The sequence below is a fragment of the Silene latifolia genome, chromosome 9 (genome assembly GCF_048544455.1).
Source record: "Silene latifolia isolate original U9 population chromosome 9, ASM4854445v1, whole genome shotgun sequence".
Classification (NCBI taxonomy): domain Eukaryota; kingdom Viridiplantae; phylum Streptophyta; class Magnoliopsida; order Caryophyllales; family Caryophyllaceae; genus Silene; species Silene latifolia.
This window is the reverse complement of record NC_133534.1, coordinates 2,414,363-2,426,656: the sequence shown is the minus strand read 5'-3', so window position 1 is coordinate 2,426,656 and position 12,294 is coordinate 2,414,363. Positions and strand designations below refer to the sequence as shown.

Sequence of the window (12,294 nt, the reverse complement as noted above, 5' to 3'; positions counted from 1 at the left end):
TTCTTTTTCTCCAATTTTTTTTAAATCATGCGTCCGAGCTTATTTCAGAATCAACCTGTTCGATTTCAGCCTCAAATAACGAGCTTTAACACATTTTTCACGATAATCCGAGTTTTTGCGAATCTTTGGTTTGTCAGGCACACTGGCACCCCAAATGTCTTCCGTTGGTGCTCAAATTTTGCGTGGCCGCTTTATCGAATCGAGTTACTTTCTATGTGATTTCCGAAGAATTTTTCCCGGACTCAGTATTCCGAAAAACCGTGTATTATACACTTCAATTTCAGCCTTTTCGACGAATGTGGTTTGTAGCACACCGGCACCCCCAAATGTCTTCCATTGGTGCTCAAACTTTGTGTTGCCGCTTTATCTGACCCGAGGAACTTTCTATGTGATTTCCGGAGAGTTTTGTTCCGGAACACCGGAATCCCGAAAAACCGTTTATTTATTATACACTTCAATTTCAGCCGTTCGGAAGGTCGTACTGGACCCTGTTTCTTTTTCTCCCTGTTTTTAAATCATGCGTCCGAGCTCATTTCAGAAATCAATCTGTTCGATTTCAGCCTCAAATAACGAGTTTTAACACATTTTTCACGATAATCCGAGTTTCGCGAATCTTTGGTTTCAGGCACACTGGCACCCCCAAATGTCTTCCGTTGGTGCTCAAACTTTTCGTGGCCGCTTTATCTAAAACGAGTAACTTTCTATGTGATTTCCGGATAATTTTTTCCCGGAATCCCGAAAAATCGTGTATTATACACTTCAATTTCAGCCTTTTCGGCGAATGTGGTTTGTGGCACACCAGCACCCCCAAATATTTTCCGATGGTGCTCAAACTTTGCGTTGCCGCTTTATCTGACCCGAGGAACTTTCTATGTGATTTCCGGAAAATTTTTGTTCCGGGACCCCGAAATCCCGAAAAACCGCGTATTACACTTCGATTTCAGCCGTTCGGAAGGTCGTACCGTACCCTGTTTCTTTTTCCCTGTTTTTCAAACACGCGTCCGAGCTCATTTCAGGAATCAACCTGTTCGATTTCAGCCTCAAATCTTGGGCTTTAACACATTTTTCACGATAATAAGAGTTTCGGCGAATTCTGGTTTGTGGCCCACCGGCACCCCCAAATGTCTTCCGTTGGTGCTCAAACTTCGCGTGGCCGCTTTATCTAACCCGAGAAACTTTCTATGTGATTTCCGTAGAATTTTATCCCAGGACCCCGGAATCCCGAAAAACCGTGTATTATACACTTCAATTTCAGTCGTTCGGAAGGTCGTAACGGACCCTGTTTCTTTTTCTCCCTGTTTTTCAATCACGCGTCAGAGCTCATTTCAGGAATCAACCTGTTCGATTTCAGCCTCAAATAACGAGCTTTAACACATTTTTCACGATAATCCGAGTTTCGGCGAATCTTTGGTTTTTCAGGCACTTTGGCACCCCAAATGTCTTCCGTTGGTGCTCAAACTTTGCGTGGCCGCTTTATCTGAACCGAGTAACTTTCTATGTGATTTCCGGAAAAAAATTTTCCGGGACCCTGAAATCCCGAAAAACCGTGTATTATACACTTCAATTTCAGCCGTTCGGAAGGTCGTACCGGACCCTGTTTCTTTTTCTTCCTGTTTTTCAATCACGCGTCCGAGCTCATTTCAGAAATCAATCTGTTCGATTTCAGCCTCAAATCTTGAGCTTTAACACATTTTTCACGATAATCCGAGTTTCGTCGAATGCTGGTTTGTGGCACACCGGCACCCCCAAATGTCTTCCGTTGGTGCTTAAACTTTGCGTGGCCGCTTTATCTAACCCGAGGAACTTTCTATGTGATTTCCGGAGAATTTTGTTCCGGGACCCTGGAATCCCGAAAAACCGTGTATTATACACTTCAATTTTAGCCGTTCGGAAGGTCGTACCGGACCCTATTTCTTTTTCTCCCTGTTTTTCAGTCACGCATCCGAGCTCATTTCAAGAATCAACCTATTCGATTTCAGCCTCAAATCACGAGTTTTAACACATTTTTCACGATAATCCGAGTTTGGGCGAATGCTGGTTTGTGGCACACCGGCACACCCAAATGTCTTCCGTTGGTGCTCAAACTTTGCGTGGCCGCTTTATTTAACTCGAGGAACGTTCTATGTGATTTCCGGAGAATTTTGTTCCGGGATCCCGGAATCCCGAAAAACCGTGTATTATACACTTCAATTTCAGCCGTTCGGAAGGTCGTACCGGACCTTGTTTCTTTTTCCCCTGTTTTTAAGTCACGCGTCCGAGCTCATTTCAGGAATCAACCTGTTCGATTTCAGCCTTAAATAACGAGTTTTAACACATTTTTCACGATAATCCGAGTTTCGGCGAATGCTGGTTTGTGGCACACTAGCACCCCCAAATGTCTTCCGTTGGTGCTCAAACTTTGCGTGACCGCTTTATCTGAACCGAGTAACTTTCTATGTGATTTCCGGAAAAAAATTTCCCGGGAGCCCGGAATCCCGAAAAACCGTGTATTATACACTTCAATTTCAGCCTTTTCGGCGAATGTGGTTTGTGGCACACCGGCACCCCCAAATGTTTTCCGTTGGTGCTCAAACTTTGCGTTGCCGCTTTATCTGCCCCGAGGAACTTTCTATGTGATTTCCGGAAAATTTTGTTCCGGGACCCCGAAATCCCGAAAAACCGTGTATCCGTGTATTATACACTTCAATTTCGGCCGTTCGGAAGGTCGTACCGGACCCTGTTTCTTTTTCTCCCTGTTTTTCAATCACGCGTCCGAGTTCATTTCAGAAATCAACCTGTTCGATTTCAGCCTCAAATCTTGAGCTTTAACACATTTTTCACGATAATCCGAGTTTCGGCGAATGCTGGTTTGTGGCACACCGGCACCCCAAATGTCTTCCGTTGGTGCTCAAACTTTGCGTGGCCGCTTTATCTAACTCGAGGAACTTTCTATGTGATTTCCGGAGAATTTTGTTTCAGGACCCCGAAATTCCGAAAAACCGTGTATTATACACTTCAATTTAACCCGTTCGGAAGGTCGTACCAGACCCTGTTTCTTTTTCTCCTTGTTTTTCAGTCAAGCGTCCGAGCTCATTTCAGGAATCAACCTGTTCGATTTCAGCCTCAAATAACGATCTTTAACACGTTTTTCACGATAATCCGAGTTTCGGCGAATGCCAGTTTGTGGCACACCGGCAACCCGAAATGTCTTCCGTTGGTGCTCAAACTTTGCGTGGCCGCTTTATCTAAACCGATGAACTTTCTATGTGATTTCTGGAGAATTTTGTTCCGGGACCTGGAATCCCGAAAAACCGTGTATTATACACTTCAATTTCAGCCGTTCGTAAGGTCGTACCGGACCCTTTTTTTTCTCCCTATTTTAAAGTTTCGCGTCCGAGCATATTTCAGGAATCAACCTATTCGATTTCAGCCTCAAATAACGAGCTTTAACACATTTTTCACGATAATCCGAATTTCGGCGAATGCCGGTTTCTGGCACAGAGGCACTCCCAAATGTCTTCTGTTGGTGCTCAAACTTTGCGTGGCCGCTTTATCTAAACCGATGAACTTTCTATGTGATTTCAGGAGAATTTTGTTCCGGGACCCCGAAATTCCGAAAAACCGTGTATTATACACTTCAATTTAACCCGTTCGGAAGGTCGTACCAGACCCTGTTTCTTTTTCTCCCTATTTTTCAGTCACGCGTCCGAGCTCATTTTAGGAATCAACCTGTTCGATTTTAGGCTCAAATAACGTGCTTTAACACATTTTTCACGATAATCCGAGTTTCGGCGAATGCTGGTTTGTGGCACACCGGCACCCCCAAATGTCTTCCGTTGGTTCTCAAACTTTGCGTGGCCGCTTTATCTGACCCGAGTAACTTTCTATATGATTTTCGGAGAATGTTGTCCCGGGACCCCGGAATCCCGAAAAATCGTGTATTATACATTTCAATTTCAGCCGTTTCGGCGAATGTGGTTTGTGGCACACCGGCACCCCCAAATGTCTTCCGTTGATGCTCCAACTTTGGGTGGCCGCTTTATCTGACCCGAGAAACTTTTTATGTGTTTTCCGGAGAATTTTGTCCCGAGACCCCGGAATCCAGAAAAACCGTGTATTATACACTTCAATTTCAGCCGTTTTGAAGGTCGTACCGGACCCTAATTCTTTTTCTCCCTGTTTTTCAATCATGCGTCCGAGCTCAGTTCAGGAATCAACTTGTTCGATTTCAGCCTCAAATAACGAGCTTTAACACATTTTTCACGATAATCCGAGTTTCGGCGAATGCCGGTTTGTGGCACATCGGCACCCCAAAATGTCTTCCGTTAGTGCTCAAACTTTGCGTGACCGCTTTATCTATACCGATGAACTTTCTATGTGATTTCCGGGGAATTTTGTTCCGGGACTCTGGAATCCCAAAAAACCGTGTATTATACACTTTAATTTCAGCCGATCGGAAGGTCGTATTGGACCCTATTTCTTTTTATCCCTGTTTTTCAGTCACGCGTCCGAGCTCATTTCTGGAATCAACCTGTTCGATTTCAGCCTCAAATAACGAGCTTTAACACATTTTTCACGATAATCCCAATTTCGGCGAATGCCGGTTTGTGGCACACCGGCACCCCCAAATGTCTTCCGTTGGTGCTCAAGCTTTGCGTGGCCGCTTTATCTAACCCGAGCAACTTTATGTGATTTCCGGAGAATTTTTTCCTGGGAACCCGGAATCTCGAAAAACCGTGTATTATACACTTCAATTTCAGCCGTTCGGAAGGTCGTACCGGACCGTGTTAGTTTTTCTCCCTGTTTTTCAATCACGCGTCCGAGCTCATTTCAGGAATCAACCTGTTCGATTTCAGCCTCAAATAACGAGCTTTAAAACATTTTTCACAATAATTCGAGTTTCGGCGAATGATGGTTTGTGGCACACTGGCACCCCTAATGTCTTCCGTTGGTGCTCAAACTTTGCGTGGCCGCTTTATCTGACCCGAGGAACTTTCTATGTGATTTCCGGAGAATATTGTCCCGGGACCCCGGAATCCCGAAAAACCGTGTATTATACATTTCAATTTCAGTCGTTCGGAAGGTCGTACCGGATCCTGTTTCTTTTTCTCCCTGTTTTTCAATCACGCGTCCGAGCTTATTTCAGGAATCAACCTATTCAATTTCAGCATCAAATAACGAGCTTTAACACATTTTTCACGATAATCCGAGTTTCGGCAAATGCCGGTTTGTGGCACACCGGCAAATTCCGAGACCCTGAAATGCCGAAAAACCGTGTATTTTACACTTCAATTTGAGCCGTTCGGGAGGTGGTGCCGGACCCTGTTTCTTTTTCACCCTGTTTTTTTAATAGGCGTCCGAGGTCATTTCAGGAGTTAACCTATTCGATTTCAGCCTCAAATAACGAGTATTAATTTATTTTTCATGAATATTCGTGGTTTGACGAATGCTGATTTATGACATACCGGGACCCCCTAATGTCTTCCGTTACACCTTAAATTTTATGTTGCCGCTTTATCTAACCTGAGAAACTTGTTTAATTTCCGTAAGATTTTGCTTCGGGATCCTGGAATTCTAAAAACCCTGTATTTAGGGATGGCAGTGGGTCGGGGACCCGACCCAGACCCTGAGGGTCGGACCCTAACGGGTCGGGTATGGGTCTCATTTTTTCAGACCCAATGGGTATGGGTCGGGTATGGGTCTTAAGAAAATATTTAGGTCCGGTCCGGTCCGGTCTAAGTTATGAGACCCATACCCGACCCTTAGACCCTTTATTAAAGAAAAAAAAATCAAAATTACAACTTTTCTGAATTCATACTGGCAGACTGTAGAAACCCAACTAAAGTCTTTTTCTCTTCCCTCATCCCATAAAGTGATAAAACCCAACCAAACTCTTCTGACAATACCACCACTCCACCACTGACACAAGAAAACCACCACCACAACACTGATACGCGATCGACAACCACCTCTCTAATAGCGTGCGACCGACAACCACCATTAACGGCAGTTAATAAACTCATAATGTTAAAGTAGTATGAATTTTTTTTTAATATTATAGACCCCATAGTTGTTAATCTTGTTACTAAAGTGGCGAAATTAAAACTCGGACCATGGGTAGACCTGCACCCTACCCTAACCCATAGGGTCCGGGTATGGGTCCTCAAATTTTAGACCCTTGCGGGTCTGGGTCGGGTACGGGTCCAAAGGAAAAATCTCGGGTCGGGTCTGGGTCTAGGCGGACCCTACCCAGACCCTACCCATTGCCATCCCTACCTGTATTACACTTCAATTTGAGCCGTTCGGGAGGCCGTACCGGACCTTGTTTCTTTTTCACTCGGTAATTCTACCACTTGTCCAAGGTCATCTTAGTAGTTAACCTATTCGAGTTCAGCCCCAAATAACTAGCTATAATCTATTTTTCACGATTATCCGAGGTTCGACGAATGCGGGTTTATGGCATACCCGCATCCTCAAATGTATCCGTTGCTACTCAAATTTTGTGTGGCCACAATATCTGATCCGAGAAACTTTCTGTGTGATTTTCGGAGAATTTTGTTCCGGTACCCTGGAATCCCGAAAAACCGTGTATTATACACTTCAATTTGAGCCGTTCGGGAGGTCGTACCAAACCCTGTTTCTTTTTCTTCGTTTTTTCAACCACGCGTCCGAGGTCATTTCAGGAGTTAACCTATTCGTTTTCAGCCTCAAATAACGAGCATTAATCCATTTTTCACGATTATCTGAGGTTCGACGAATGCTGGTTTAAGGCATACCGGCACCCTCAAATGTCTTCCGTTGCTCTTCAAAATTTGCGTGGCCGCTTTATCTGACCCGAGGAATTTTCTATGTGATTTCCGGAGAATTTTGTTCCGGGACCTGGAATCCCGAAAAACCGTGTATTATACACTTCAATTTGAGCCGTTCGGGAGGTCGTACCAAACCCTGTTTCTTTTTCTTCGTTTTTTCAACCACGCGTCCGAGGTCATTTCAGGAGTTAACCTATTCGTTTTCAGCCTCAAATAACGAGCATTAATCCATTTTTCACGATTATCTGAGGTTCGACGAATGCTGGTTTAAGGCATACCGGCACCCTCAAATGTCTTCCGTTGCTCTTCAAAATTTGCGTGGCCGCTTTATCTGACCCGAGGAATTTTCTATGTGATTTCCGGAGAATTTTGTTCCGGGACCTGGAATCCCGAAAAACCGTGTATTATACATTTCAATTTGAGCCGTTCGGGAGGTAGTACCGCACCCAGTTTCATTTTCTCCCGGTCTTTCTATCACGCGTCCGAGGCCATTATAGGAGTTAACCTATTCGATTTCAACCTCAAATAACGAGTATTAATACATTTTTCACGATTATTCTATTTTCGGCCGAGGCTGATTTATTGCATACCGGCACCATCAAATGTCCTCTGCTACTGCTCAAAATTTGGGTGGCCGCCTTATCTAACCCGAGGAAGCCTTCATGCAATTTCTGGACATTTTTTTCTTGGGCCCCTGGAATTACGAAAACCGTGTATGATATATATACTTCGATATGAATTTTTTGGGAGATCGTACCGGGTTATGTTTCTTTTTTTCCCGATTTTTCTACCACGTATCTGGGGTCATTTTAGAAGTTAACATATTCGATTTCACTCCAAAATAACAAATATTAATTCATTTTTCACGGTTATCCTTTTTTCACATGAGTACGATTTATTATCATACCTAAGACGCTCAAATATCCTTTGTTGCTACTCAAATTTTGTCTGGCTGCTTTACCTAACCCAAGGAAGCCTTCGTGCAATTTCTGGAAATTTTTGTTCCAGTACCCTAGAATCTCGGAAAACATGAATTCTACACTTCAATTTGAATCGTTCGGGCAGTCCTGCCGGGTCACGTTTCTTTTTCTCCCAATTTTTCTACCACATATCGAGGGTCACTTTAAAAGTTACCATATTTAATTTCAGCCCAAATAACAAATATTAATTTATTTTTCACGATTATCCTATTTTCGGCAGAGGTAGATTTATTGCATACCTTGCTTGTCGCTTATGGGGATGGAGTTAAAAGTAAATATAATCGGAAGTAACCCAAACAAGGTCCCATTTATACCTCGTTAGTTTTTACAAACAATTTCTTCAAAACAACTGTTTTTAAGTATTTACAAAACAAAAACAGTGCTTGATAACGAGTAAAGAGCGTGGTAAATAATTTATACAAAGACCACAAGTTTAGAAACAAAATACAATTTGCTAAAAAGCCATCAACATTTTAGAGGCCTTGGATAATGAGGCGGCAATGAGGGACAGTTTTCGTTCATCTTGGCGTACGGCTCGATAGTATTGTATTCCGGAAGCTCCATACGATACTCCCCGAGAATCTGGCAGAATGGAAGACGTCCGTTCTCAGTGTTACACCAGCTTGGCAAGCTTGTCACATTATTCTCGAAAATCTTTAGCATATATGCATCGCGAATCTGAGAATTTTATCGATACCAAGAGTGTCAGATACTCAGATTACAGGTACTAAAGAAACATTGTTTATACTTTCTCCGATTCTACCTATAATATGGGGTGGGGCATGTTATTTACCAAATGCACAACGTTGCTAAGAAGTTTTTTATAGGAGTATCATGGTAACATGCGATTTTTTTACTACGTAAAAGTAATTGTAAAATCGCCTGAAAAGAGATATTTGATGAGCAATTCTAAAAGATGGGAGCTTACTGTGAACTCAGTCACTTGGATGGAACTAGACAGAGGGCCAAAGACTCCAGCTTCTTTATACATTGCAAGGATAAAGGAGACGCATGTTGTAGATTTACCGTCACTGTATACCCATTCATCTTGCTCTGGTATGGTCAGCAACTGTTCGAATGATATGCCTCGGTTTTCAGTCTCAACAAGAATTTCATACAAGTCTAATCCCTGAGATAACCACAGTTCCAAGTGATTAGATCACGGCTGCTAAGATAATTCACCATCAAATCAAAATGCAAGTTTTCCAAAAAAAAAAAAAAAAAAAAAAAAAAAAAAAAAAAAAATTGCATAAAACTTAGGGTTAGACACGACATATAATACTAAACCTTTATGAAACCGTTGTCGATGTCGTTTTTGAGTGGGATGCAGGCATACCTCGGTTCCAAGCCTCTTATTCAGAGCTTCATTCCACATATTTGCGGCATATGCTGGTTGTATCCTAGTCCACATAGACATGGCAGAGACGACCTGTAGCAATTAGCATTATCATTATGCAAGTTAATGAAAGATCGTTCATGTTATTTGGATTTACGACCACCAGATTATGGTTTCAGCAATTCAAGCGACGCCAGAAACTACCAAGACAAAAAGTGTAGACTTCAAGTTTATCTTAGTTATTGAGCTTGGGAAAAGAGTTATCTATACCAAGTGAGTATCAAGAGGAGGAGGGAAGTTGTCGCCTATGGTATCAATCCAACTAAAAATCATGTTATGGTAACCATATGGCTTTCCTGCCATGCTTCGAGCAAACTCCCAAGCAGCTGTTGAGTTAAACTTTGCACGCACGTCAGGATGTAGAGGAAGTAAAGCTACTTGTGGGTTAGAATCGTCCTGTAGTGAAAGCGCCCACCATTCGTCCCATGGAACAATTGCGATAACTTCTTCACCCTACATCATCAATGAAGTAGATTACTAGATTGTACAAAATATTGGTTTGGATCAGTTTCTTATGCAAGCATATGGGTAACAACTCCAACACCAAAAAAAATTATCTAAATACGAAATGTACATAAATGGTTGATACGGGCCGAAACAGAATACGTAAGCGGATGGGTGGGACAAAGGGAGTAGCATACAAATCAAGCTGAAGAAAACCAAATTGTAAAACTAATTCCAGTAACCATTCGACGGTCTAGCATTCTAGCATACATTCCATATAGAGAGCTCTAATCCCAATTTTTTTGTGAATACAATCAAAATTTAATTTTTCTTCTACTAACAGACTCCGTAAATTTAGATCATACCTTCTCATTTTCATTACCCGATTCAGCGACCCAAAGATTGCCGTCATCATCTTTGAGACAAACAGCAGTATGACCAGCAAATGCGCCAGTCACCCACTTCTCCAATGTCTCAAACCCACCCCAACGGCCCCGGATCTTTGATAGAGCTAAAAAGTCACCGGAATGGACGTCATCTGGATTTATGGTTGTCTGCCATGGCTGAGGGCGCTTCTCAAAGGTTGCACTCATGTGGTTCTCGAGAAAGGCTAGGTTAGCACGCTGACCCCAAGCAGTGTTGGAAAATAGAGGTAAAACATCCACCATAGAAAGGAGAGTCCCCAGCATTCCGGATGGCATTAGAAATACAGAAATTCCATGTTGCTTTACCTGTTTCATACAAATTTAATTGTCAAGAATCGATCTACTTTATTTCCCATTTCCAATGGAGCCAAAGACTCGCTATTATTGGTATTGGAGTATGTTGGAATTAACAAAATGGCTAATTAAACTATGTGCACTCTTCTTATGTCGTGAAGCAAAAGTTAGCTAGTGCAATTTTACGTAACTTTCATTATGGGTCGTATTGAAACCGCATCTCTCCTACCTCACCATGGGTGGGAGGTTTTGTGGTGAATTGAGATATTACTGTTGTTGTATCTATCTAGCCTAGGAATTATAAGAACAAAACTGGAAACCGGCAGAACTTAAAAGTTAAAACCATACATATTCCAACTCAGCAGCTTCCTCCCATGATTCAATCATCAGCTTATGCTCGCTGGAAGCAAAGTAATAATCCCACGTAACCCTGTATGGAGTTGCAAAAACGTAGAGATCCATACAGGTCCAGCTGTGGGCTGAAGATGTCTGCAAAAGAAACAAGCAAGTGAGAAAATCATTCTGCAGCAGCGTAACCTCGCTTAAGCTACTCCAAGTACGAAATTTTTTGTGTCTTACGATCTGCCTCCTGTACCAGATACATTCATATTGAACAACTCTAATGAAAAAATAGACGACTAAAACTCTAAACTATGCAAGAAAGCTACCGCTTCTCATGAATCCTTTTCTACTGTAAGGGCACATCAAGCTTAGTGCAAGGGTGTAAATTAGATGCAACAAAGTGACAAATTTTCTGCCAAATAACTCCAATGAGATAAAGGGCAACCAAAAAAACATAAATTAGTTAGTACTAAAAGCTACTACTTTTCCATGAAAAGCTTCTCCAATTACAACTACAAATGATATTCGCGGGTTCAAAATACCCCTCCCTTTTGTATACATTGGCCTTGTGCCTCCTTTTAAGTGATACCACGACACACGATATATGACCAAGAAATAAAGACGCGAACTTTCCCACCCAGACAAACAAAAGCCGCTTTTAGTAACAAAGCTTAGATCATGCTTCCAAACTAAATAGCAAATTTCGTTGCCTAAAACACCACCACATTACAAATGAATCATCACAATTTTCCATGATTAAACAAAAGAAGCAGCAAACAAAACTTAGACTAAATTTACAAGCGTAATTGAATTAATCACACAAGAGATAACAACTAGCTTAGTTAGTAAAGTCACGAGTCATGACGAGTGGTACTCATACATGGGGCCGAGTGTAATCCCTTCAAAATTAATCAAACAACAAAATAGGAAACATATCATACTCACACACACAAAAAATACAATCCAAATTCTACCCTATCACAAATAAATTACTCCCACCGTCTTAATCATTTGTTTACCTTTAATTAAAATACCCGTAACTAAGACTAAAAAAAGTAAACAAATGAACGAGACGGAGAGAGTAATAATTACATTAAGATGAAGAATACCACCACCCAAGCCTCTATCACCACCATCAACAAACTCAATTTTAGCACTATTTTCATAAAAACAAGCTCCTTTCCACTTCAAACTATCATCATCATTAGGTGTAACTGCCCCAACAAAAGAAGGCAATAAATCAACTGCACTATGCAAATTATTCAACACTGGCCATGAAATTTCTTTTGGTAATACTGGTAGAACATCATTAACCCTAAATGGTACTTTAATTGCTTCACCAAACCCTAATTTCAACCCTAATATGCATATGATTAAGAGAGTGAGTTTAACACTTCTACTCATCTTTTTCAAAATTAATTTCTGGATTTTTTAGGGGATTAAGAATTATGATCTGGGTTTGGTTCAGATTACAGTGGAATTTAGGGGAGAGATCAAATTTGGGGATAATAAGTTTGAATATTCATGTTTTGTGTTGAAGAGAGAAGAAGTTGTGTGTTGGACTTTTGGATGATTGGGAATTTTGGATTTTTTTTTTTTTTAAAAATTTTTCTTTTATAGAGTTT

The 12,294-nt window shown here is 41.6% G+C and overlaps 1 protein-coding gene across 1 annotated transcript; it reads right to left on the bottom strand.

Moving 5' to 3' along the window:
- Nucleotides 1-8,056: 8,056 nt before the first annotated feature.
- Nucleotides 8,057-12,270, bottom strand: LOC141598678 (uncharacterized). The gene is made up of 7 exons (XM_074418402.1): nucleotides 11,762-12,270; nucleotides 10,676-10,816; nucleotides 9,974-10,339; nucleotides 9,375-9,617; nucleotides 9,105-9,197; nucleotides 8,697-8,897; nucleotides 8,057-8,446 (listed from the first exon to the last, which is right to left on the bottom strand). The coding sequence occupies exons 1-7, from the start codon at nucleotides 12,071-12,073 to the stop codon at nucleotides 8,234-8,236; spliced, it is 1,569 nt and encodes a 522-aa protein (XP_074274503.1). The 5' UTR covers nucleotides 12,074-12,270; the 3' UTR covers nucleotides 8,057-8,233.
- Between the last annotated feature and the right edge of the window lie 24 nt (nucleotides 12,271-12,294).

Bases quoted from the DNA above. Each gene is read 5' to 3' on its own strand.
- LOC141598678 (XM_074418402.1), bottom strand. From the start codon at position 12,073: ATGAGTAGAAGTGTTAAACTCACTCTCTTAATCATATGCATATTAGGG. The intron at 9,618-9,973 runs GTATGATCTAAA...TTGATGATGTAG, and splicing joins CGGGTAATGAAAATGAGAAG to GGTGAAGAAGTTATCGCAAT. The intron at 8,447-8,696 runs GTAAGCTCCCAT...TAAAATTCTCAG, and splicing joins TCCAAGTGACTGAGTTCACA to ATTCGCGATGCATATATGCT.